Source organism: Tachypleus tridentatus, chromosome 10, assembly GCF_004210375.1.
Source record: "Tachypleus tridentatus isolate NWPU-2018 chromosome 10, ASM421037v1, whole genome shotgun sequence".
Lineage (NCBI taxonomy): Eukaryota > Metazoa > Arthropoda > Merostomata > Xiphosura > Limulidae > Tachypleus > Tachypleus tridentatus.
Window position 1 is genome coordinate 139,291,218 of NC_134834.1, and position 26,883 is coordinate 139,318,100.

The following is a 26,883-nucleotide window of genomic DNA, read 5'->3' on the forward strand; positions in this document are numbered from 1 at the left end:
ATCACAAGTAAGAAAAGAAAAAAATAAAGAGGGTGTAACTATTTTGTAAAAAAAATCACTTGTTATAAATTGTTTTGATCGTAGTACAGTCGGCAATCGCTTACTGTGCAGTAATAAACTATTAAGTATTAAAAAGCGATATCTCATTTGTATGTTAAACTTGCTCATGCATTTTTTTTTGCAAAAGAATGCCTCCTGTAACAGATAAGGTATCTAACGGATAAATCTGAACAGTATTAAACTATGAGACTTTGCCCTCTTTTTTTTTTAACATGAGAATTGTTTTAAATCAATCAGAACTGTAAAATAAATGTGTAAACAAGCTATCAGATAGCTAATCTTTGTCTTTCATTTAAAGAAATCGAACATTAAAGCAGACAAAACCAAAATATGAAAGGTCCCTCCCTTTCGGGTCACGTGACGAGGGGGTGTCACTGTAATTTCGTCTTTTCATTTTTGTGGTTGATATTATTTGGAGAACAGTTACAAAAGGCAGTTAACATTTGGTTAACAAGTCATTCAATTGGTGCTAATTTACAGAACCCTGAAAGATATTCCCAAAAAGGTAAAAAGTTTAATATTAATTCAACAAAAACTATAGTTAGAAATATGTGTTATTAATTATAGCCATTAAATTGTTGCACATATGTAGATTTATGATTTCAGATGAGTTTTTATTTTGAATATGATTTTGTGCAAAATAGATAGATTTTAAGAGTTCGAACTTTTCAAATTAACAAAAAATTCTGTCCTATTGCTGATCGAGTACTCGTTTTAGCACAAAGAAATAAGCTGGGCTATTTGCGTTCTATCCATTATGTGAAACCGAACCAGGATTTTAATATTTAATGCTCATGAGCTTTTCGTTAACCTATCGATGAACTTACGCGTTTGTTGTTGTTGTTATTTGTTACTAAGCACAAAGCAACACAAAGGGTTATCTGTGTTCTGCACACTACGGGTATCGAAACCTGGCTTCCAGCATTATACTATTGGGCCGCTGAGGGGGCTCAAGTGTTTGTATATTTAGCTGAAGATTCTTTGAGGATAGATACTATATATATATACATGAATCATAACATTAACTCAAATATTATAGAAAGTTAATATGTCGTTATATATTTTTAGCAGATAAGAATTCATGATAAATTCCATTGTTCGTTGGTAAGAGAGTAATCCAAGATTTTACTAGTCTATCACTCCTAAATTAGTGACGGCTAGTGCACCTGAGCCTGAGGTAGATTTTCGCGAAATTCAAAACAAAACAAAGAGAAAGATATAGTTGGTTTTCAAACGCGAACTTTATAAATTTAGCTTCCATGTAAACAAAGAAAATAAAAGATAATTTTGAAAGGACATGCTAAAAATTTAAAAAGAATTTATTATAAAAAATTATTTTTAAAATTGAATATTTATTTATAATTAACAAATCGGTTGCTCCTTAGTGTCACAGCAATATGTCTGCAGACTTACACCGCTAAAAACTGAATTTCGATACCGTGGTGGGCAGAGCACAGGTAGCCCATTGTGTAGCTGTGTGCTTAATTCCAAAAACAACAACAACCAAAAAATAAATCGGTTATTAGATTTATACTTAAGTTTCACAACTAATCTCACCAAGAGTTGAAAATATTAATTGTCACCTTTATGAATGAAGCTTATTACACAAAATATATTTGTTTTTAGCAAAGTTATTTTTACTTACTTTTATACCATGGGCGAAAGGCAGCATGCAATATCCGTTACAACTTTCAAAGAGAAGCATAAAAAATAAATGTTTTAAGTGTGCGTGAAAATAATGAAAACAAACTATTTATTTATTTAGAAACAAACATTTTATTAAACTTGGCTGTGATTAGACAATTAGCCACTATACAATTATTTTTGTACTTGTTTACTTGTTTTCATTTTAATGAAAATGAAAATATGAAATATATAACTAGTTACCTTTCCAGTTGCAGATTTGGAACATTTTACAGGAAAATAACCGTTGCTTTGTACAAATTTTGGGAAAATTTACTTAAATTTTAGCTCATATATTAGTCTTATAGTATTCTGCCCAACTGAAGAGAGTTTCGAGATGTATTTTTGTCTGTTTATGGTTGATCATTCAGAGTTTTAAGTGGTGGATTCTGTCAGTCGACAGCTCATGTGATCATTTATCAAAAAAGTCAGTTAACTTCAAATTTATTGCCTAAGTAAAAGGACATAATCGTTACGTATGTTTAAAAATAACATAATGGTCATTTTTCACTCATAAAGTAATGAAACTGTTTTTTGAGTGATAATCTCTGAATTGCCTAATTGTGTTAATACAAGCTGAACCTGTATGAAAAGGCGCTTCTCAATTGGTATTGAGCATGTAATAACCTATTTGTGTGAAAGAGAAAATCCAATGCCTTTAATCTTAATCAAATCACTTTTTTTAAATTTTAGAATTAATTTTTAATAATGGAACATGAATGAAACTTAATATTTCATTGTTCAGTTATTAAAGTTTTACAAAATTGAATTGAATTTAAATGTTAATAGCTTTTCTAAATAAAATAGTTTAACCTAATGTTCGTGTCTTGCCGTATAGTGCCTGGTTGCTAGTTTGTTTTTGTTTTGAATTTCGCACAAAGCTACCGGAGGACAATCTGCGCTTGCCGTCCTTAATTTAGTAGTGTTGTAAGACTAGAAAGAAGGCAGCTAGTCATCACCATCCATCGCCAACTCTTAGGCTACTGTTTTCCCAATGAACAGTTGGATTAACCGAAACAGTATAACGGCCCCACGGCTGGAAGGGCGAGCATGTTTGGTCGAACGATGATTCGAACCTGTGATCCTCAGATTAAGAGTCGAGTATCGGGCCTGCCTGGTGATTAGAGCACTCAACTCGCAATCCCCGTTACCAAACTTGCCGTGGGAGCGTTATATTATGACAGCCAATCTCACTATTCGTTCATATCTCATTAGCTGGTAGTGTTGACTAGGTTTCACTCAAATCTATCATTACTTAGGTAAGAACGGCTGCTCGTATGAGGCTACTTTGTTTGAGATAATTTTCTTTTGTTTTTTTCTTTCAGGAAGAACAGATAACAAAATAACAATGAAACGACTGGGAGCTTTTGCTGCCATTTTTCTGCTAACAGTGTTTTTCAAACAAGTATGTGGCCTTTGTAACGAAAACCCGTCCAATAAGAGTGAGTATGAAGCGATAAAGTTTCAAAACTGATTTTCTTAAGGTCACAGTACGGACCATTGTATAATAGCAATGAAAAAGAATATCTGCACTGGTATTTCTATTTCTTAGTATGAATGTTAGATTGAAACTTATGTGTAACTATTGTAAGTGTTAGCTAATTTTGAAAAAAATCGTTTTAACCTTTTGCTTTATTAAAATTAGTGTTGACTGGCATGCTGGTAAACATGTTGTTAAAAATTCTTAAGTTTATTTCTGAGTTGTTGTTTTTTTTACGAAAAACAAAATTTACATAAATTTGACCTGTAAGTAACTTTTCCTCTGGTTTATTTATATCTTTCTAGCTGTTTTTTATGTAACAAATTGTATGAAAAGTAAAGATTATGTACACTATTTGTTCAAATGTATCATGCAAACAATCCCTCTATTTTTTATGAAATGTGTCAAATCAGATGACATTTAAAATAAGTTTTTGGTTGAAGCTAGTTACTTTGAAGACTATATTTCGAAATATTTTTGTAGATCTCTTAAAGCGAGTGTTTCAATCTTTTTGTATTATAATAGTTTAGATTTTTTTTCATGTTCAGCCTCAAACAGTACTTCAAAGATTTAAACCAACTTCTACTAGATATTTTGAACGTTTTTAGATCTCCAATGAAAACCCATATCTTTGTAAATACATTCATCTTTATCAATTTATGTATCAAAGGAAAATTGTTTTAATCTTACTATACCTTGTGTTAAATCAATTTCTTTTGTTACACCTCATTTAAAATTAAAGAGGATTCATATTTTTCTCCATAATATACTTTGAACGTTCTGTTATTTTGAGAAACCAGTAAAAGCTTGGTATGTAATGGAGTTGGTAAAGATAAGAAAAAGGTTTCACTGCTACCAGAATTTATTTTTACAGATTGTCAAGTTTTTTACTCACAAATATAGTTTTACTTAAAATTTTGTAAACTCGCGTGTTATTGAGTTTAAAGCTTTCTACTTGATAAAATGATATTTTCAATAAGTTGAAGGATTTCTAACTAATAGTTAGTCAATGAAAGCTGTCAGATGTTGAAGAAATCATCTTGCGGATGCCAGGCTATTTTCAATGTCACTTCCGTCTACTACTCATTTCTCATTGTAGACTATAGAATCTAGGACACCTAGATTCGAACTCGCGACTTTCAGATTACGAGTCGAACACCGTAACTACCTGGCCATGCCGGACTTGCCCGGTGGTTAGAGCACTCGACTTGCAATCCTCGTCAGACAGATTCAGTTCTTCTCCTCGAAAGCAACCACAGATTTAGTAGCTATAGATGACTGAGGCTTAATGGAGTGACATATGATTTTGTGATTCAGGGACTGAATAGGATGGCCTATATAGTATTCCAAGGTGTTTGTTGAACAGTGTAATTTGACTCTAGCTTTTGTTGCAACCACCCTATATTATCTGAGATATTCTGGAAATGATGCTCATTCAGCAGAATGAAAGACAGTGAAATGAAACTGATTGGCCAGGAGTATGTGAATGAGAGTTTCATGAGAAAGCACATGAATGAAACTAGACATACCTCAATCCTAATGGTGAAGTAAAATAACGCCTTCAATTGCTTTTACTAAAGTTGATGCACATCTAAAATAAACTGAAAAATGTGACAAAGCGTTTCTGTCAATAGAGTTTAGTTGAAGTTCCATGTTGGGATATCCAGAATGAGATTATAAGATTTCGTTAGATACTGTTTTGTTTGATTCCACTAATAATAATGGAATTAGGCAGTGCAAGAGTGTAATGTGTAATTACTTACACTGATTTCGCATTATTCGCTTCAGAATGCAGAAACAATATGATAAAGAAAGAACTTCTTGCAGTTGTGGTCTTCATCGTACAAAATTGACACTATCTGTGTGATAGAAAGTTCTCCATTCGTGTGGACGATGCATCCCTAAAGTGGCTCAAGAACTTTAAAAAATTAGGAATTATTTATTTTATTGGACTGCCATACCATAGGAGTATGACTTAGCCGTATTGTATCGCTTGAACTCACAAGATAAAAATATCTATCAATAATCTCGATGCATTCCGATACCTTATTTTTACTTAGTGCTCTGATACTGAACGCCATGTAGAAAATAAAGCCATTTTTACCACAGGAAATACAGTAAAAACAGGGCCAGTGAAGGACTCAGGTTCATTAAGGAACATTAAGCATATCTAACACATATTTTGAAGATATTACAGACATACATAACCTGTGTCATTTGTATGGGCAGCCAGGAGTGTAGGATATTGTGCTTTACAATTGTTAACAACAACTATCAATACATGATTCTCAACCAATACCGCAGTTAGTGATTTTTAAAGCTTTTAGGCCGGACATCTTTCATGTTTTCTTCAGCATGAAGACAAAAGGTTGTGAAAATGTTACATTTACTTGCTCTAACATGACGCTGCAATTACAATTATCTAAATTGAAGTTTGTGACATTGAACAATGGTGGCAACATTGTACAATCAATGGTGACCCAGTAGATTCAGTTTCTCGAACGTCAGAAGCTTATACAGCCGATGATTATCACTAGAAGTTTAAAAGTACAGCTGAAAAATTGCTGTAGAATTCACTTTTCCAGTTATGAAGTAATTCTCTGAAACAAGTTCCTCCTCTAGCAGTTTCACAAAATATCCACATTTTATGTAGCCAAATAGAAGTGGAGTTTTTGCAGAACATTGTGAAATACTTGCTAGATATTTGAAGTACACATAGCTCCTTGATGCAAAGTCAAGAAGTTTTTCTAAGCACATAATATGAACAAGGCTGTGTGAATTTCAGTTGATGGGCTTTCTCTCACTTGATTTGACTGTCTTCATTTTTGTCGTAAGTGGACTCACTGTTAAGTAGTGATACTACATATTCATGGATTAGCTAACGGTGATGATGATTATTTAAGACAATAAATGTATTTTAGTGCAGAATAATATATTCAGTCTGTATAGGTTTGAGTATCAATTTCTTCAGTGATTGTTCATTTTCTGATGAAAGATAACATATTGGTGTATTGGTTCATAAATGCAAGCATACAGCACTAAATGTGTCGAAACATAGCAGACAAGCACAAGTAGTCTGTCTAAAACTACTAGTATATCTGGTAATACGAAACATTGATAATACGTACGACATTATAAATCTATATATTTTGCTAACACAAATGAATCAGGAAGAAAAATACCTTGTTGTGTGTTAAATCCAAGGGGTCTTCCTCAGACTTCGACTTGACAGAGCTCATGTAAGACCTTCATATTATTTAGCCAAAGATATTCCTGTACCTAGAGTCCTCTCAGAGACTATCAAAGCTCTAGAGTGCTAACTATGCTAGTGGTTTGAGCAACATCCGCCAAATCACTGAAAGGAAAAACTCTGACAATCTTTGATGACAGTTTGGTGGCATCGAAACCAACTGATGAATTTCACTGCCTGATAAACATTCCCATACCCAATCTTAATGCCTGCCCACAACATCCTGGGTATGTATAAAGCTAAAAAGAGAATTAATTTCTACTCATCGAGAAAATACTGAAGACGAAAGGCGGAAGACTTTCGAAACGTCGTCCTCTACACTTGTGTTTCCACAACAGGCAGTTGCCGTCCATTCTACAAGTTTCATCATGAATACTTTGCCTAAACAATCTATCAAACAAGAAAAATACTATTTTTTATTATTTTTTTACTGTGCAAGTAATTATTTGTCTATAACTTTTGTGAAGGTTTCATTCTATATTTCTGATTTCGACTTTTTTGTATTTGTACGAAGGGTTATTTATTTATATTTTAACTTATTTTCCAATACTTTTTTTCATGAATCGGTATTTTATTTTACATATGGTGCCAACATTTGTCTTGTGTGTTATTTCAATGCATTGTAGCTGCTTATAAAGATAATTTTCCTATCTGATATCCGTGTACGCTTGGTTCAATATAGTTTATTTTGTAATTATAATATAAACTTATTTTTTATATTTTTTTACTTTATGCGAATGACGTATTATATATTTATAATTTCAAGTTGAAGTATTTGTTCCGTATTTATTGTCCAATAATTTATTTTTAGCTTTAATATTTCTTACATCGTGTTACCGTTTTTGAAGATTATAATCTATTTTGTACGTCAGTTAAAATATTCTGTGATATTTACGTATTTATTATATTTCTTTTACGCTCAATGACGAAGGTTAATTACTTGTCATTGTTCATTTTCGAGATATAACCTTGATTTATATTTGTAATCTTTTTGTATACAACTGCACTCCTGGATTTAATTATCTGTAGTTTAGTGTGAGTATTTTATAGAGGGAAAAGTAAATTCTACTGCCATCTTGATCTATGTACAAATTTACGTAATTGAATTTCAAATTTCTAGACTGTAAATAGCCTGACGGTAAAGGGAAAAGGAAGAATGTGGTATTCAGGTATACTAGCTGTTTTCACCAAGTTATTTAACATATTTTGTTAGTTTACATGCACTGTGTCTGTAGTTTTAACACAGAGCGTTGGTGAAAGAAGTAACTAAATTCACTTAATTCTTGTTATATATTGATCTCGCATGTCATGTGTCCCTTCTCTTAGGAAGGATCTTTGTCAAGCAAAGCATACTATAAACATAGAGAACGGTGTTTTCCAATGGTGGATTAGGTAAAAAAGATACTTAAATTATAAAAAAGTTTTTATCATTTAATAAAAAGACAAGATTGGCATAAGAGCCACAAATGCCATTAGAAGAGCAGTATTGCGATAAAAATCAAGTTAAATGCAGATTTGTTTCCACATTTTTTAAATTTGTCTAGTTTGGATTTCGTGTCTTAATACCTTGTCGGTCTTTAGCGTGAAAGGATTAAGAACATTATTATTTCTTCACTATATTGTTGTATTTTCTCTGTCCGAAACAATCCTTCACAGACTTACACTAACTTCAAACCTACAGTAAAGTCGTCGTTCTTAAGGAATACGTTCACTTGTACTTGATTGTAAGCCAAAATAAAGAATGTTTTTACTTCATTTTACAATGCGTTCAGCCTCATTTATTGTGTACAAAGTATGCTTCATCATACATGTTCTGTTGAACTTCATATTATTCTACAGAACCTGCTCAGTTGCCCTTAAGTGAATTAAGCGTAGCAGAGAACAGTAGACAATAATGAATAATTTTTAAAACCAACTAGAATTAAAGCGTAGCATGAACTGAAAGTCACAAAGTACAAATAATATTTTAAGACGTTTAAACTAAACTAAATCTCTAAACTAAATATTTGAAAGATCTGAATATTTGTTATTAAAATTGAATAAGAAACTCAATTTAACACTAGAAGCAAACAAGTTACTCTAATTTTCAAATTCCTTCGAATTATTTATAACATTTTGGTTAAAAACGACTAAAATATCATTTGAACGGTCCTACAATGAATACGTGAAACTGAAATAGTTTTATAACGAAGTACTGGTTTTTAGACCTTATGTTGCTAGCTTAACCTTTATTTTATCGTATCTATAAGTTAAAATATCTTATATAATTTATCAGGATATATTATAATCTGTTTTATTTCATTTTACTTTATTCTTTCAGTGCTCGCATTTCCCGACATATTTGAAGTCGCTGTCAGCAAATTAGGATACCAAGTAACAGTCGAGATCAATGAGAATGAAAAGGTAAAATATCTATTGCTTTTTTGTTGTTTTAGAACTTTATTTGTTGTTTTAAAATTTATACTGTTTTAGAAAGTGTATATTTCTTAATTATGAAAATTCACGTGTACCAAACAATTTTTGTGAGTCTGTACGATAACTGATTTTGATAAGGCGCTTATTTTAATGTACGGAAGAAATGAAAAATAGTCTAATGAAAAAACCTAAAGCCTATGACAAAATACTTTTATTGAGTGTTTGAAAATTTAAATCTAAATAAAATTACTACTTTCCCAACAAGTTATTTGCTTAAATAACATAATTGTGGTAAGTATATTGCTTTATTATATAATTAACAACTCTGCTGCTTATACCTGACTCCAGATGTAATTCATAGTGATAACTTATGTTTATTATAGACTTTTAGCGACAAATGTCTCTCAATTTTTAAACTTGTTAGTACTTCATATTACGTAGAAACAACAAAAAATGAAAAGATGAAAGCCTGACAACTTAATGTCAGAATAAATTAAAAATTATAGATTTTTTTAATGGAACTAAATTCAACTTCCTGTACACCACTGTTTAAAACATCCTTGCAATGACGTATTTAGGAAAAATGTTAAACCAAAACCAAAACCAAATTTATATTTCTTTGTTTGTTTTATGGAGCAAAAGTACATTAACGGGAATCGAACATCAAATTTTATCGTTTTAACTTATTAAACTAAACGTTTACCCATTGTGCAAAATGAGTTTTTTTTTGATAAAATATAGAACCATAGAAATATTCACGGCATATATAATTACTATTAGAAAGTAACAAAAGTTTTTGAATTTTGCACAAAGCTACACGAGGGTCATGTTTACTTAAGTATAGATAATTCATTAAATGTGTGTCAGGATTCACATGACATAAATATTTTTATAGGATTCTTAATAGGAGATATTTAAACATTTCATAAGAATTAAATTATAAGACTCCGTGATGACGAGAAAACCCAATTGTAGAGAAAATTATGTATGTTAAAAACGATTAGTATTGATAGAGAATTTACTATGTAGAGAAGCGAACAAAGTTTTGACCTGACGATGACCAAAGAAAGTTGTAACGTTGGTCGCTCCTCTACATAGTGCTTTCTCTACTCATACCAGCCGTTTTTACATGTATAAAAGATTACTTGGTTATAAATTCAAGCAAAAATATTAGGAGAACAAAATGTTGCCATTTAATGAAATTTTATTAATATTTTTTTACAGGAAGCTGTTCCCTAGTGGGAAAGCGGTAAGTTTAAGGCTTCAAACACAAAATTTGGGGTTTGATTTTTCTACAGTAGATACAACAAAGAGCTGAAAAAATAGAAGCTATGAATAATGAATTTATATTTGTTTATCTGATATTCATTCTTAGAAAGAAAGCTTTTTTACTGAAGAATACTATGACATATTTAACAAGAGAGGGAGGCTTGACATATTGAAGAATGGCACTAGAATGCTGTATGCCTACTACGAAGAAACTGACGAGTTGTTTAACATTGTAGGAAACGGTAAAGTTATTTTTACCAGCTAAATGTTGCATTATTGTTTGCAGTTTGTTAAATCATTGTTAATTAAGGATTATCCACTTCTCTTTCCTTGTTCATCAAATTTATTTCGACTGTAATTATTCCTACCAAGAATTTATTTGATTCAAACTAATGTAAAAATAATGTAAATTGAGGAATAGGGTTTGCTTATTACTGGCTGCATATTAATCTATTCCTTCACTTCTCTTGGCTTATCCATTCGGTCTCACAATTTCTTGTCTTATTTTTCTTTGTCTCCCAGCACAACAACGTTAAGTTTAAGCATTTAAAAGGCTAAAATCCGTAATTCGAATCCCCGCGGTAAACACAGTAAATATTTCATTCAAATCATTTTTTTCAAACACCGCCAAAGTAACTCCGTTATTTTTATCTAGCATCTATTTCTTTTGCATAGAATTGTAGTATTTCATAACTACGTCTTGTAGTCTCATGAAATACTACGTCTTGTAGTCTCCATATCGTGCTCACATCAACCGCTGTAATCCCCCAATTCCTTAAAGACTGGCAAGACTGTCCACTTTCTCATCTATCTCAACTTCAATGGATGTTACCTAAAACTAAATTCGTATATGTAAGTGCAACATTTAAAAAGGTTCACGGTCTTATATTTATATATATATATATAGAGAGAGCCATACCCTTAATCTCATCTGTTCTACCTGTAGCTTTCAGAGCTCGAATCAGTAAGTTCATAAATTCCGACTTTTCAATTAATTTGCATGACCAAGACATTCAGTCACAAAATCAGGTTTAACTCCAGGTGGATGGATCGTAAATGCGTCTACATTTTACTGTCTATTCGCTGTTCTACAAACCACTGTAGAATTAAATTCTTGTTGTAACAGACTCCATACAAGAAGTTTTTTGTTTTTATTCTTCACTTTGTTTCAACCACAAATGCTTTGTCTAAGAGAAATAGTCTCAATTTGTCATATTTACACACTATTACCAAGCATCTTTTTTCAGTGGTGGCTGAGGCTTTCTTGTATTCTAGTAAATTTTGGCTTAAATATGCCACTAGATGTTTTATGCCATTCTCACTAATTTGATTCATCACTATATTGGGCGTATAAGTTAGCAATATTCTTATAATTATGTAAAGTTAATTTTTACGCAGAGCCATTTTCTATAGATATCTTCTAAAAGCCTTCACGGCATAGTTTATTCCTAATTCATAAGTTAGCGCTCTAAGTGGTACTGCTATTTCTGAAAACCCGAAAATAATCTTCCTTTAACACCATATCATTCCAAGATGGTCTGGCATGGCCAGGTGGCTAAGGCACTCGACTCGTAATCTTAGGGTCGCGGGTTCAATTTTCTGTCACATCAAACATGCTCGTTGTGGGGGCGTTATAGAGTGACGGTCAATCTCACTATTCGTTGTTAAAAGAGTAGCTCAAGAGCTGGTGGTGGGTGGTGATGACTAGCTGCCTTCCCTTTAGTCTTACACTGCTAAATTAGGGACGGCTAGCGCAGATAGCCCTCGTGTAGTTTTGCGTAAAATTCAAAACAAACCAAACCACTCCAAGAAAAAGAAATCTAACTACTTTCTTTGTCAATCTCTAATAGCTTTTATCTTAATTCCATTAATCTTTTACCTATCGTGTTACTTAAATACTCCCTGCTGTCTATTCTAAGCTTGCATTTAGATGTCCTTCTTGATTATTAGTGGTATGCCACAGCAATCTATGTAAACTGTGATTGACTCCTATAAGCCACCTGAGATGTTATTCGTTAACGTCTGAAATGCTATTGAATTTTTTTCTACAGGTTTTGAATAAACTAAAATAATCGACAAGAGATGGAAACCACTGTTTTATTTTTATCTTTTCCTTTAAATTTACTTTGAAATATCCTTTCAATAAATCAGTTTTACTAATGTACTTTGCTTGACTTATTTAATTTGGCATACGTTCCGGGTGAGGTAACTGGTAGGAATTAGCAATAGTAGCTCCATTCAACATCCTCAGGTCAACACATAATATTAATCAATCAGTCTTAGGTTACAGCCAATGCATAAGGACCAGAAGTTTCCCTAATTTTTTATCCTTTTAATAATTTATCTATCTCCTGCTTTAGAAGAGCTTCCATCAAATACTATGACACTCTCCGTTTGGATTTTATTTGTACAGAACACCAAAATCCTTTTGATTTGGTGCTATAACCAGTTAGATGTAATTTATCTCCTATCAACTGATTATTCTTTACTATTTATTTTCTTACTAAAGATTTTCATCTATTAATATTTCTTAAACTCTTGCCCATTTATAATAATTTTTTCTAAAAATTTATTTGAAAATTTCTCTCAGTCTTCATCATATTACACTTTCCTCCTATCCACCGTTTTCTTGTTGTATCTGCAGAATTGTACTATATGCACAACTTGATCACATACAAAATATTTTGGTGAAGGTTTGTAATTCCTCTCCTTACTCACAAAATCATTCTACGGATAGCTTCCTCTTACAATTCCCTGGAGCTCTGATTCTGTTTTATTGTAATAAGTTATTGATTTATTGTTATAAGTAGTTTTATTGGCTTGATATTCACTTACTTTGAACCGGTTATATTTCGTTTTTACTACATATTTATCTGCTAACGTCATCGTTTCATGTGCTAGAAACTGTTAAAAATTCCTTTTCCAATATCGAATATACAATTTTGCCAGCGTCTCTAACACATATAAATCCTTCAATATATTTAACTTTGCATCCTTGTTTCATACTCTTTAATTACCTCCTTTGCCATTTTTTCACTCACTAAATTTCTTGAGATAAGTCTCCAAACTTAGTTCGTACATCTCTAAAAGAGCTGATGTTACTACATCATACTTTAATTCCCAGTCTTCTCAGATACTTCTAATAGATAAAGAAGCTTCTTAATAGTATCCTCCTGTGACTGCCTCTTGTCTGCTTTTCTTATTTTATCAAAAACACAGGAGTATACATATATATCACTTTTGCACAATTTACAAATTGGCGATTATTTTATGCATGTTAGCACTATTACCAGAATTACAATTTGTCATCATCTCGAATTCGTTTTGCATATATCTGTTTTCCAACTGTATTTCTGAAACCTTTTTCACAGTTTCTGTTTTTGAGCGTTTACTCGAAGTTTTTCTTCTAAGCTTTTGTTCTCTGCTTCTAAGCATTTCATTCCTAACTCTATCAAAGCTAGAAAGGCGTTAACTCACTCAACTAATTTTCTAATGATATTAAATTGCTCCAATTCCCTAATATTTTAGCAACGTACCAAACGCCAAATGTTATTTCACGTGTTTCAACTACAACTAATCTTTCTTACATCTAACTTTATAACAATGCATTAAAATATTACATTGCAATGCTTTACGTAAGTTGGAAGTGTGTAGATTATATCAGATTTTGACTCTCATTGGTAAATTATATGGCAAAGTGAAATGTCTGCGTACGCACACCGCGAGAAAGCAGGTTTCAATGGGCTTGGTGGACAGAGAACAGATAGCTCATTGTGTAGCTTTGTGCTTATCCTTAAAACAAACAAACGAACACAATGAAACTTTTGACAAACCTTGTTGAGGCAATTCCATCTATAACGTTCAAAGATGATGTGACGGCATTAAAAATATGTTTGACGTTGATAGGATAGTAGTAATGGTACTAGTAGGTTTCGATCAGATCAGAAAATAAAGAACAAGGTCTCCAACCTCAAACAGACAATGAAGAAAAGTCGGTCGAATAATCTAATTTGAGAATAAAAATTGATCTAATGCGTTCGTGTACGATTGTTACTGTTGCGGTTACTTTTAGTGCTCACAACATTAAGAAAACTAATATTTTTGTTATCAAGATGAAGACTGTGAAGTTTAACAAATTATTAGATCACTGAATAAAGAAATATTTGGATTGTAATATCATTTAAAGATTTTTGTTAAATATATGAAGATCTGGTAGCATTAGAATAATGTATGTTCATAGTTAAGCACAACGCTGCTCAGCAAACTATCTGTTTTGTTCTTACAAAGTTATAGGGTCGCAGACATAATTTCGGGCCACCGGAAGGCAGTTTAGTAAGCAATAAGAACATGTTGCTAATAACGATTTAAAAGAGCATTTGATTATTTATGTATATGATGTGTTCAAAATTCTTAACTTTTATTTTCACAGAAAAATATTAATTTTATTAATGAAAGTGTCGATTAAAATTTATTTAAGATATATTTTAAACAATATTTTATAGATACGCAAACGTTTCATTTCTGATATTTAAAGAAGCATTGTTTATTAAATATCTTCTTCTATATCACTTACTTACTTCCTGATTAAGAAAGATTTAGCTTTTTTTTCTAAAATTGTATCCAGAAAGGTACATTTTCCTTATCTGTTTGTTATTGTTAAGTGAGTGAACGAAGGTGCAAACTACGAATAATAACATGAGTTATTTGAAGTCACACACTTATTTTGGTAAAAGTAGCAACAACAAATTGCATAAAGGTTTATTTTACTATTTTTCAGGTCCATGTAAAGTTACTCCAATAACTTCAACTGAAAATCTTTTTGACAAATATTGGACTGACAGAGAAATGGATCGCGTACTTTTAGGTCCATCAGCAATGTTCAGACACGGATATCTAGACTACAAAGAAAATAAGGAACTGGTGGTAAGTACACTTTGGATTGTGCAGTCAATACATCTAAGTATATATGCTGTGATAAAGTCAACCATGTTTCTTTATGTTTTGTTTAATTTAAAAAACGAAAAAAAAGCACAATAATAAACATGAACCTCGAACGTCATATTAAAATTATATTTAAATTTATCAGCATCATTGGTACTTATTCTACATTTAATTTTCACGTGTCTTTCTTTGGTTATTAGTATTAAAAATATATACAAAAAGGTATTGGTATTTCAATCTGAACAGAATCTTGCACGTTCATGAACTAAAAGCCCATGGTCAGAGCCTTCTATAAGTCAAGTGTAGAATTATAAATCAATTAATTCAAGTGTGAATTAAATCAGAACAGGTAATGAGCAGTTTACATCTGAAAAGAAAAAAAAGTTTTATCAAACTTCTGATACCGATACTTGGAATGATTGTGTCTTTTATAATACACCCACAGATAAGCTGAAAACAAAGAGAATGTTTAGTTACATCGTGCGTAAATTGTCACGCGTGCGCTCACACCGAAATAAAAGTCAACCTATGGTATGATAAAAGAAATATGATAAAAATGTCTAGTTTTACTTCAGTTACATGTCAAATAAAAATTCCAAAAAGAAATTATTGAATAATTGCTCGTGACTTGTGAAACGTGAACACTTTGTTAATGTCGCTATATATTACGAAAACTAAGAAGAACATGAGCATAAAGCTACACAATGTACTCTGCCACCTACGGGTATCGAAACCTGGTTTCTAGCGGTGAGAGTCCGCATAAATACTACTGTGCCACTAGGATACTTCGATAAGTAGATACGTTTTATACTGGAAAAGTATAAACTTTTTAAAATCACGTATTGTATAATCAATACTGTGCAATATATGAAAATAATTAAAAGGAATATAAAATTAATGAAAAATCTAGCATGAACTACATTTATAAATACATATATAAATGAAAATCTTAACCTAAAGTAATAACTTTCCTACATTGTGTATGTAATTTGCAGGAAATAAATAGTTGTTTTATAATAAACATTATATTCTTAATCTTTAAAAAGAAATTAAAATACTTTCAATTTCGAGCCTACAAAGAAAACACGTGCCTTCTTGTTTAAAGGCCATTAAATAAAATTTAATTTTTCTGTAATTGATAATTTTTTTTACTTTGCATCTTTTTACATAAGCTTAAATGCATATTATAACATTATTAAAATTACAATTCTATTGATGTCACATGTAAACTGAAAGAACTTTTAAGGAATTCCAAACACCAGTTCACATTAAATTTGTCACTTTCAACTCTAAAAAATCATATAAAATATTCTCCTATTTTTTAGATAATCTTTTCTGTGACTTGGAAGGTAAAGGTATAAATTATAGTGTTCAAAAGACGATCATGAAACATTTTAATTCGGATCGCTTAAGGTTTTCAATTTACTTTCAAGTACAACAAATAAAAAAAAACAGATCAAATTTATCCCAGAAGTGCATCAACGTAAAAATAATCTATGAGGAATGTTTTTTGACAAAATTTTGCTTTCAATTTTCAAGAAAGTGAAGAAACGTCGTAAATGATAGGATTCCTGAGTCTCATTTTTGAAGGATATTTTAAATCTTTCATGAGTTGTATTTTAAGTACTGTAAAATACAATAGAAATTTAATCGAGTAATTTGCAAAAGCAGTTAATAGAGTATTCACGTATTGTGATGTTTTATACTGATTTGTTTGTTTTGGAATTTCGCACAAAGCTACACGAGGGCTATCTGCGCTAGCCATTCCCAACTTAGCAATGTAAGAGTCGAGGAAAGGCAGCTAGTCATCACTACCCACCGCCATCTCTTGGGCTACTCTTTTACCAACAAATAGAAAGATTGACCGTCACATTATAACGCCTTCACAGTTGAAAGGGCAAGCATGTTTGGTATTTGAACACCCGACCCTGAGATTACGAATCGAACGCCTTAACCCACCTAGCCATGCTGGGCCGTGTTTTATACTGGAATTTATAAAATCAGTATAGATTTGGAGATATTAAAATGCTTTAGCAAATTGGGTAAAAATGTTTGCTTTCTATGTTTAAGAATAATCCTGACTTCAATTGTTTAGAAAATGTTCCTTAATAAGTCTTATTTTTATAAATAAACTTATTTTCAACTTTCGGGCCCTGTTAGTACTCCATAAAGAGTCAAATTTATCCTACGTTAATTATGGTTTTTTCCAAATTAAAGATGAAGGAAAATGTTATTTGTGTGATATATGTTTTTTTTTTGTTTATAATAATGTGGTACATAAATTATTATTTTGGTAATGAATTATGTTTTGTAGTTTTGTGATAGAAGCTCATTTTATGAAAATGAGTTATAAATGTAAATGATTTTTTTATTTAATAAGTTCAAAGTCAAAGTTTCATATTTTAGTTAAACACATCAACAAATAAAAATATATTTTATCAAGATGTTAATTTTTAAACTAGTAGTGTGGAGATGTCTTTTTATAACAATTTTTTATAGATTTAATTGTGAGACATAAGCATGAAATTGCATATATTAAACATCAAAAGAATCTTAAGTTACATTGTTCGAAAAACCTTGAGATCGTGGCATAGACATCCATAGTTTAGAGCTACTAACTAGAGGGAGATGAACTTTTACAATATTTTCACTAAGCTGCTCAGCAATCTCACAGGTACCGCGTATCGAAAACAATCAATAGTCCATTCAGATATTAGTTAATTAATAGTTTTGTGTGGAAGATATGGGCCTAGAATTTGAAGCACCAACAGCCACTCAGAGTACTGGACAGTAAATTAGTGATCAATGGAGTTTATTACAATGAAAACTCTGAAGGAAATGTTTGGCGCTTTTCTTAGTAGAATAAAGGGATTGACTTTTATAACCTTTATTCTCCAGAACTGAACCTGTAAAGAATTTTCAGCGACTTATGAATGCTTAACTCTGTGATCTTTAGATCGCCGCCAGGCATGGTAACCATGTTGGGTTTCCAAGAATTATTTTATGTATAAGGCCAATTTGGAAAATATTTAAGTTGAACATATGCAAGGGCACTAATTTATTTATCATTATTAATTTTTTTCAGAAAGAAATTTTATATTTTTCTTTCCAGGATGGAATTAACTCATTTCGACTTAGTGCTTATGATCATTGTTTAATTAACGCATGCCAAGTTCATAAACACAACACAGGTACTATATCTTAAAACTAATCATGATCTAAAAAATGTCTTTGGTATTTAAATTATTTACAATTATTTTTATTTTCTTAGGTTTATATGGGGAAAGAATCATCTCCTGGTGTCAGAGACATGACTGCTAACAGATGGAGACAGTGTCTAGATAACAACCAAATCCAAATCGACTATTATTTTCTTGGTGAGATGTAATGAATTCTAATGTTGTTTTTGTGATATATTGAACACTTTACTTTAATTATTTCATATGGCAATAATAAGATTTTATATTTCAACCATGTTTAGTGGGTATATGAGAAATGTGGATACTTGGGTATAGCTTTTCTGGAATTTTATGTCTGAATTATATTTTGTCATTTAAAAATACCGAAAATTTTGAAACTCTAAATGTTTGAATATTCGAAATTTCGCTCCTAAATTACATTTCATGTTACTATTGTTTTGGGCTTTATGTTGTTTGTAGATATTTGTAATTTTTAAATTTGATTATGCTGTGTTTAAACGCATTCTTTGTCTTTTTAATTCTGATTATTTTATGAACAAAACGAACAAAATGAAAATTCTTTGTTATGAATAGATACTTGTAACACAGCATGCATATTTTTACATGTTGAACTATCCACAAAATCTGTTATAGTACTTATAAAGCATCAAATCCGAGATCCATAATTCTCATGCATAGAAACTCCGATCTGTTACAGTAATTGTACTGAAAGTGGGTAATTTCGGATTTTAATTAGCTTCTGTGTCAATAAGTTAAAATTTAGATTATAAATGAATTTTGTATGAATGTCCAAAGACGTTCTAATAAAACTTTTTCATATGTTTAAATTACTCTTTTTTAATAAACACCAACAGGGCAATCACAATTTTCCGTAATTAAAATTTCTTCAAATAAAGATAACTTTTTATCGTATAATTGCAATCTAAACTGGTTAGGTTTGCTTTTAATTTCACGCAAAGCTACACGAGGGCTATATGCGCCCGCTGTCTCTAATTTAACAGTGTGAGACTAGAGGGAATTCAGCTAGTTATCACCACCCACCGCCAACTCTTGGGCTACTTTTTTATCAACGAATAGTGGAAATGACCGTCACATTATAACGCTCCTACGACTGAAAGGGTGAACGTGTTTAGTGTGACGGGGATTCGAACTCGTGACCCTCGGATTACGAGTCGAGTGCCTTAATCGCCTGGCCATGCCGAGTCTTCTCTCTTCAGATGGCCATTAGTAAGAAAAGTATCATATAAAAATGTCTTGCGATTATTTAGAAGAGTTAACGGTCTTCTGTTGAAACGTTTTCAAGAATTTTAACAAGCATGATTAATTTTTGTCTAAAATAAATGTGTTAGATTTTGGAAGGATGACTCTGTAAATAATAATAGGATGTTAATTAATCTAATAATATAACAATCAAGTTAACGCAATTCAAATAAAATTTATATGATGCTCTTTTGTTTCAGGAAATTCACCTTACAGGTCTTATTTTACAGATTCCACATGGGAAAATTACCTAGGAGATAAAAATCTCCCAGTTCCTCTTAGGATCGTAATTAAGTCTAAAGATATTGAAAGACAGTTTGAGTTTCTAAAGTTTATACCGTTTATTGAAAATCCGAGTAATGTATTTCAGGTAATGTTAGAAAATAATATTGTTAACTAATTCAAATATGTTTATTTTTCTAAGTTTAGAGTAAGTTTTTACTTTATCTTTAACTACATATGTTTTCTTAAGGAATCTCGACACAAACTTTCTTCCAATTTGATTCAGATAAGACTAACTTAGAGAACGTGGCTATTTTTTCCTAACGCAAACAAGAACAAAGTTTGCGTATCTATATTTATATTTCTAACTTTTTGCGTGTAAATATATTCAGAAATACATCATTTAGCTACTATTATTGTCACAGACTTTTTCATACAGCAGTAGAAGTAAAGAATAAGTAACTTACATCAGTAGAAATTCTGTAGTAAAGGAATTTCATGTACACTCTATACGAAGATTTCTTAAGGGAATAATGTTAATCCTATCAGTAATAATTCTGACTAGACAATTCCCCGTAAGTAACATGTTTGAATTTATTAATACCATGCTATTACTTTGTGAATAGTTAAGTAGTCAATAGATGCAAGGTATTAAGGACTGTGTTGTGTAATACAATTTCGAGAAAATTTACTAGTTAATTTGAAGTTTCTTCCAAGAGAAAATTGAAAAGACATTGTTATTTTCAAACAGACAGAAGAGTACTCTTGGCTTAGTGTGAATTTTCGGTGTAACTGTAAGTCTATGTCCTTATTGTGTTTATTGCCAGTATCACTGTTGAATAATCATGAAATTTAAATGGCAAGTAGCTGTAAACAGAAGCATCTGTCTTATCAGAACGTCTCTCTTTATCTATAGATTCCAACAGGGTTGGGATGTGAAAGACTGGCACAAGGCTTGAAGAAACCCGTTGATTTATCTAAAAGCAACTTATTGCTCAATGCTGAATTGATTTATGTACCGAAAGAAGAGGAAACGAACAAGGCGTACAGTTATTCCATAAATTTTAAAGTAAGTTATTCCAGTAAGTATTTTCTATTTAATTATTAAAATGATAATACATATGATAGTTAATGGGATATTGCCTTTCTAAATAGAATAATTTCTCATTTGACGTTAGGGTTGTTTATTAGTTACGTGTCACAGCTTAGATAATAGAATTCCTATGTCTTTCTTCTGTGAATGAGATTATTTTATGATTAATGACATAATTCTTTTAAAATACCTAAGTAAAAGCTTAAAGACAAAATAGTTCAACTATCACTGTTTTTGTAAATACTATTGTGAATATTATTATTGAAAAATTTGAACATATGTGCTGGATTTTAGTGGCTATTTATTTTTCAATATCATATGTCGATTGCTGGTACAAATGTTAACAGTCTGAAAATATATTTGCGTATCCCGCACAACCCTTTCAGCTGGAAATTGAAATAAAGCTAGAAGTTATGTTAGCGTTGAAAATTAAAAAAACAAACTTATATTAGCAGATTAATGTAATGTTACAGTCGACGATTAGTATGTTTAATGCTTAAAATTTATTATATTCTACTACAATTAATGAATAGTAAATATGACAGCGTGGCTACCCCTTTGAAACCGTTAGAAAATCCAAGTACAAATGGTTTGGTATTTTCAGTATAATGTACTATATGAACAAAAGAAGTTGAAAAGCCAAGTCAAAAATCTTAACGTTCGGTAATTATTCATCACTAATTTAAAATTTCTGACTGTTGGTAGAGAAAACAATTAGCAATGCCTTTAAATTAACCGAGCTCTGGGATTGAGTGACTTTTTTATGACGCTCTCAAAATTTGAGACGTGGAACATTTGCTTCAGGATGAACCGAACCTGCGATTTTTTAAACCAAAGCTCGGGATACTATTTGCTAGGCCACACTAACTCCTAATGTATTTATAACAATATAATATTAAGTAATACTTCTGTACCCAAAAACAATTTTTTACGTTTTATTTTACTATATTTATATAAAAGGAGGAAGCGTCACGTCATAAAAGCGAAGTACGTATCATCTTTATATTTTGTTCCCATATAATTCTGAACTATTTTATAGAATAATTCTAGCATGAAAGTGCAGATGAAGGGTCTGTCTCAACTCTTTCTTAGAAAGGATACTGACATAAAAATATGATGAAAAGATGAAAACACTGCTATTTGTAATATTTGAATAGCTCTGCAAGAGAAAAACACAAAATTATAACAAGGATAAGACCACTTACACCACTACCATAATATGAGGATTGGTCATCTAGGAATCTTTCTTCACTCAAAAGTAATTTTAAAAAGTTGTATTTACTCCTATAATTTCTGCACAAAATAATTTGCAAATATTTTGTCCTTGTAAAGAAGTATAAAACAAACTGTTGCAACACTGAACATGAATTGGTGTATTTCAGTGAGTGATATAGGAGAGCTGATATCTTCAAGGAATTGTGAAGAGTTTCCATCACTAGACTATTATATAAACCATATTTTTTATAATGACTTATGATTCCATTGAGGATTTTATGTAATAGAAACCTTAAACTTCACAAATTTCCTATTAAAGTTACTGTCACAAGAACGTACTGCTGTCATTTATGCGCAACAAAATTTATGCACTATATTGCTACAGCGCCTAAAATGTATTCCTGCATCAGGATAGATAATTAAGTCACAGAAATAAGTACACATCTACAACGAATGACAGAAAATGGAAATGGGCTCCCTTCTATCATCTTATTTGACATGCTAGTAAACCCACCTGATTATGCGCTTATGAACTTGTGGTTAACTTAAACTTAGTCATGGAAGTCAACTGAACATACTGTGGAAGGTTAGTGGAGAGATCCTCCATCCATTTCTATAACTTCATCCTTTATTTACTAATATATTTAAAAATATACTATAGTTAAATACCCCCTACAGGTGATCTACAGCCGCGACAGTGAACACTTGGTGCACACCTACAATAAATGGGAGAGAAGCTCGACTGCTGAAGCGGTACCTGTGAGATCAAGTCTTAAGGATGTATATGGTTTTAAAGATAGTAAGTAATTTTCACATTTATCTATATCATGATACTTTTGAAACTACTTTTAATTGCGATTTCTATGCAGACAATATAAAATCTATAATATCACAGTTTTAAATGTTGCTTTCAAGCCAGATTGATAATAAAATAAACTGTTAACCTAAGTATCAGGCAGAAAATTATAAACATAATATAGTCAAGGTTTTAATCAGCAAGCAGCGATGAACATAAGAGTACTATGTTTAGGAAGTATGGTCTAAAAACGCAAAGCTTTAAATAGTTCTAGTATTGTATTTATAAGCAATACTCCGCAAAGTTCGCATTATATTTCTACTTATATCACTGTGATCATTAAAGGACTTCCGCCTAAAATTAAGCTAATATAACTGTTGTAAAGATATTGTAGAGTGCATTAACACCCTCTCTATAGGAATGATACGACGATCGTATTAAAGCAATACAAATATCATCTAGAATTTCTTCTCTACAAATAATCAAAAGCTAGATATGAAAAGTTAACTGGTTTTCTTGTTTTACCTCAGGTGTACATGCCTCTTTTCAACTATCCAGAGCGTTGCAAGTCGAAATCAGACGAGTGGCCAAAATTGAATTTTCTTATTTTTCATTCATCATCATCTTTCTTCAACAAGCCTAACTGCTACCTATCACTAGCAAAACAGTCTTCGCAATCTTTGACTATTAATATTATTATTTTTCTATGTAAAAATAGGAAAAAACATAATTCCAGTGTAAACGATATTGTTGTTTTTTGAAGTTGTTTGTGCTTTTTTAACAGAAGCCTGGTGTTACTTTGTAAAACTTAAGTACAGAGTGAAACAGGAATTGTCAATCATTAATAATTGAAAATTAGATTAGTGTAACATATAGAATACTCCATGCTTTGTGCATTATAAAAATCGATTTCTTTAGGAAGTCAGTTCCTAAATTATACACATGAATGAAGTGAAGGAGTAAAAAATAACAGTACTGATAATCAGAATATAGATATGAAGAGCTACCTGACATAATCGCTCTACCTTTGGTGTTCCCCTGCTGGATTTACAGCTCCAAAATCAGACGTTCGATTCCTCTCACTGGACTCAGCAGATAGTCTGATGTGACTTGCTATAAGAAAACCAAAACACACACCCTACCTTTTATGCTTATACTGCATTATAGTTGTCCAACTCGTCCAAAAGTTGAAAACAGTGACTAGACTAAACCGAGATTTCATATTTTAGTTCATCATAATCTTTCTTCCACAGGTCTAGCGCCTATCTTGTTATAGCAGTAACTATAATTTTATAATCATTTGATAGAGCAAAACAATCTTTACTGTCATTGAATACCTACTTTATTATTATTCTATGAAAAATTTATAAAACTTAAATACACTATATAAACTACTACGCCATCTTATAAATAAAAAACAAACAAACAAGTATTAGGGAAAGTTATCGCTAAATAAACAGAAATCTATGTAGGGCTGGTTGCTGAAATTATGAGAAGAAACCAACCAAAACAGAAATGGAAGTTGTGAATTTACATGGAGGATAAAACACCTACATTACTGGCTTCCTCACTGGCAAAACAAAGAGAACCAGAATTTCCAATTGTAAAACTATATTGTAAAGCAGTCATAAATATGGTGTTCTAAAGTTAACTAAAAGAAATGTATAATGATGAATGCTTAAATTCTATTAAAAATCCATATTTCGATAGACGAAGTGGAGAAACAATAATGTAGGGATTTTATGCTTCGTCTAATGTCCGATCAGCTTAGCCTGCTATGTGATCATTAGGTGGATCAAATGATATATTTACTTCCATTCCCATCTTGTTTGGTTACGTTTTCTCAAGTTCCGTAGCAAGCCCTACGTAGATGTTTTAGTTAGCGACATTTTTTCCTCACACATGTACACATATAAAGTAAGAAATAAACTATAGTATTCGTTTTTCATATTTAATAATAACTGGAAAATTTTCAAACTGAGTTGCGGATTATTTTGATATCTATATATTCATTTCTTAAGCTGAAATATCCTTCCATTGTACAGGAGAAATAAAAACTTGCTTGTAACAAAGGATAAGAAATTATACTTGTATTTTTTCTTAATACAATAAACATTGAAATTACAATAAAATACAAGCCAACTGATATCAAGAATTCTGTTAATATATCACCCTGTATCACTGTGTCAAGCTGTGATGAACTGTTTTTTTTTAATTAAATGAAGGATCGAATCCCACCTCACGATCTTTCTCATATCATTCTGTATCATTGTGTCACGTTTGGTGCTGATTAATCAAGATATGTGGAAACCTATAAGCAACAGATGGTTTAAAGGTGTGACAAACAGACGCTATTTTAGCCTTATATAATGAACGTATGCGATAAAACACAGAAGGGAATGCATTTAGTTTGTTTGTTTTTAATCACAAAGCTGTACATTCGATTATATATGATACGCCTACCGAAAATATAAATTCGTGATTGTTAGTGTTAAAAGCCTTTAAGCCTATCCGCTAAGCCACTATGAGGGTCCTAGAGAGTTTAAGTAAAATATTGCATTAAAATGCTTGGTGACAAGATTTTCTTAGAAAGGTTCCTTCCTGTGTTTTTTTTTTATAGCAAAACCACATGGGGCTATTTGATGTGTCTACCGAGAGGAATCAAACCCCTGATTTTGACTTTATAAAGACGTGGACGTACCGTTCTCCCACCGGGGATCAAATTACTTATTTGTGTTTTGAATTTCGCACGAGAGCTATTTGCGTTAGCCGTCCCTAATTTAGCAGTGTAAGATAATCACCACCCACCGCCAACACTTAGGCTACTCTTTTATCAACGAATAGTGGCATTGACCGTCACATAATAATACTAAAAGAGCAAGCACGTTTGTTGTAACGGGGATCTAAACCCGCGACTCTTAGATTACCAGTCGAGCGTAATAATCACCTGGCCTTGCCGTACCTACCAAATTGCAAGTAGCTATGGCGGCTCGTAAAATTATTGTTTAAAGGGTTTTTTGTACGCATCTTCCGAACCCGTCTTAGCAAACGACATGAATAGTATTTTAAACATTTCGTTTAGGAGCTACAGATAAATTCTGTTTGAGGATCGTTATTGTAACTTAAGTGGATTTTATAACTTGTACACTTGACCAAATAAAATGTTGCAATATTAAAGGAGAATAGACTGTTTTGGAAACTAATGAAACCATCTGACAAAAATATCATTGTAAGTTTCGAAGGCCATATTTTATGTGTTGAATAAAGAATTCTAGCAATATTTGTTCTATGAAAACAAATTAGTGAACTGAAGACTATGGATAAATGTACAGTTCGATTAATCATATAGCATATTTATTTACCATAGTGGGATTTATATTTACGTTTTGATTAAGAATGTTATCAAGCTTTATCACCAGGTAATGAATAATCTTTCTGTGTTTAAACATATAGATTTGTGGCTATTTAATTTTTTGTTAATAATATTTTGTTGTTTTTTTAGGGACATTGTACACCATAAATATGGACTATAAAAATTGTTCTATTTCAAGACCATCTAGCTACAAACCCAAACTTTATCTACCATTCAAAAGAGAGTTACTGCTGACCAATCCTAATATTCTTATTAGCAACGATGGTTTCTACTATATGGGAGAGGTTTGTAGAATACCTAGTTTATCAATGTGGAATACTTCTTGATATTACATGAAGAAGAAATGTCTTCATTCACTCTCTTTTGAAATACAAATAAGGAATACACTCATGAGCTATGAAGAAAGACATATTTTGATTTGTGATCCTTCTTTGTATGATTTACAAGTATTTACAAGTAGCTTATGAAAAGTAATACATTATGATTAAACATGAAAAGCCATGTGCCATTTCAAAATGTTTAAGTTGTGAATATTCATAACTATTCTCATGTAAAACTGTATTCACCTCAACGATATAAATAGTCAATTTGCGTTCCACAAATGAGTAAGTCCAAGACCTCACAAA

The 26,883-nt window shown here is 31.4% G+C and overlaps 1 protein-coding gene across 4 annotated transcripts in view; it reads left to right on the plus strand.

Moving 5' to 3' along the window:
- Nucleotides 1–375: 375 nt before the first annotated feature.
- LOC143230449 (uncharacterized) overlaps nucleotides 376–26,883 on the plus strand; it is a 54,296-nt gene continuing 27,788 nt past the window's right edge. For all 4 annotated transcript variants that reach the window (XM_076464025.1, XM_076464026.1, XM_076464027.1 and 1 more), the window contains exons 1-10: nucleotides 376–565; nucleotides 3,069–3,185; nucleotides 8,794–8,876; nucleotides 10,264–10,399; nucleotides 14,935–15,080; nucleotides 18,370–18,475; nucleotides 19,789–19,928; nucleotides 20,697–20,849; nucleotides 22,767–22,887; nucleotides 26,387–26,541. In XM_076464025.1, coding sequence (XP_076320140.1) covers nucleotides 391–565; nucleotides 3,069–3,185; nucleotides 8,794–8,876; nucleotides 10,264–10,399; nucleotides 14,935–15,080; nucleotides 18,370–18,475; nucleotides 19,789–19,928; nucleotides 20,697–20,849; nucleotides 22,767–22,887; nucleotides 26,387–26,541 — 1,332 coding nt within the window. In that variant the 5' untranslated portion in view covers nucleotides 376–390. The remainder of the gene's footprint in view (nucleotides 566–3,068; nucleotides 3,186–8,793; nucleotides 8,877–10,263; nucleotides 10,400–14,934; nucleotides 15,081–18,369; nucleotides 18,476–19,788; nucleotides 19,929–20,696; nucleotides 20,850–22,766; nucleotides 22,888–26,386; nucleotides 26,542–26,883) is intronic.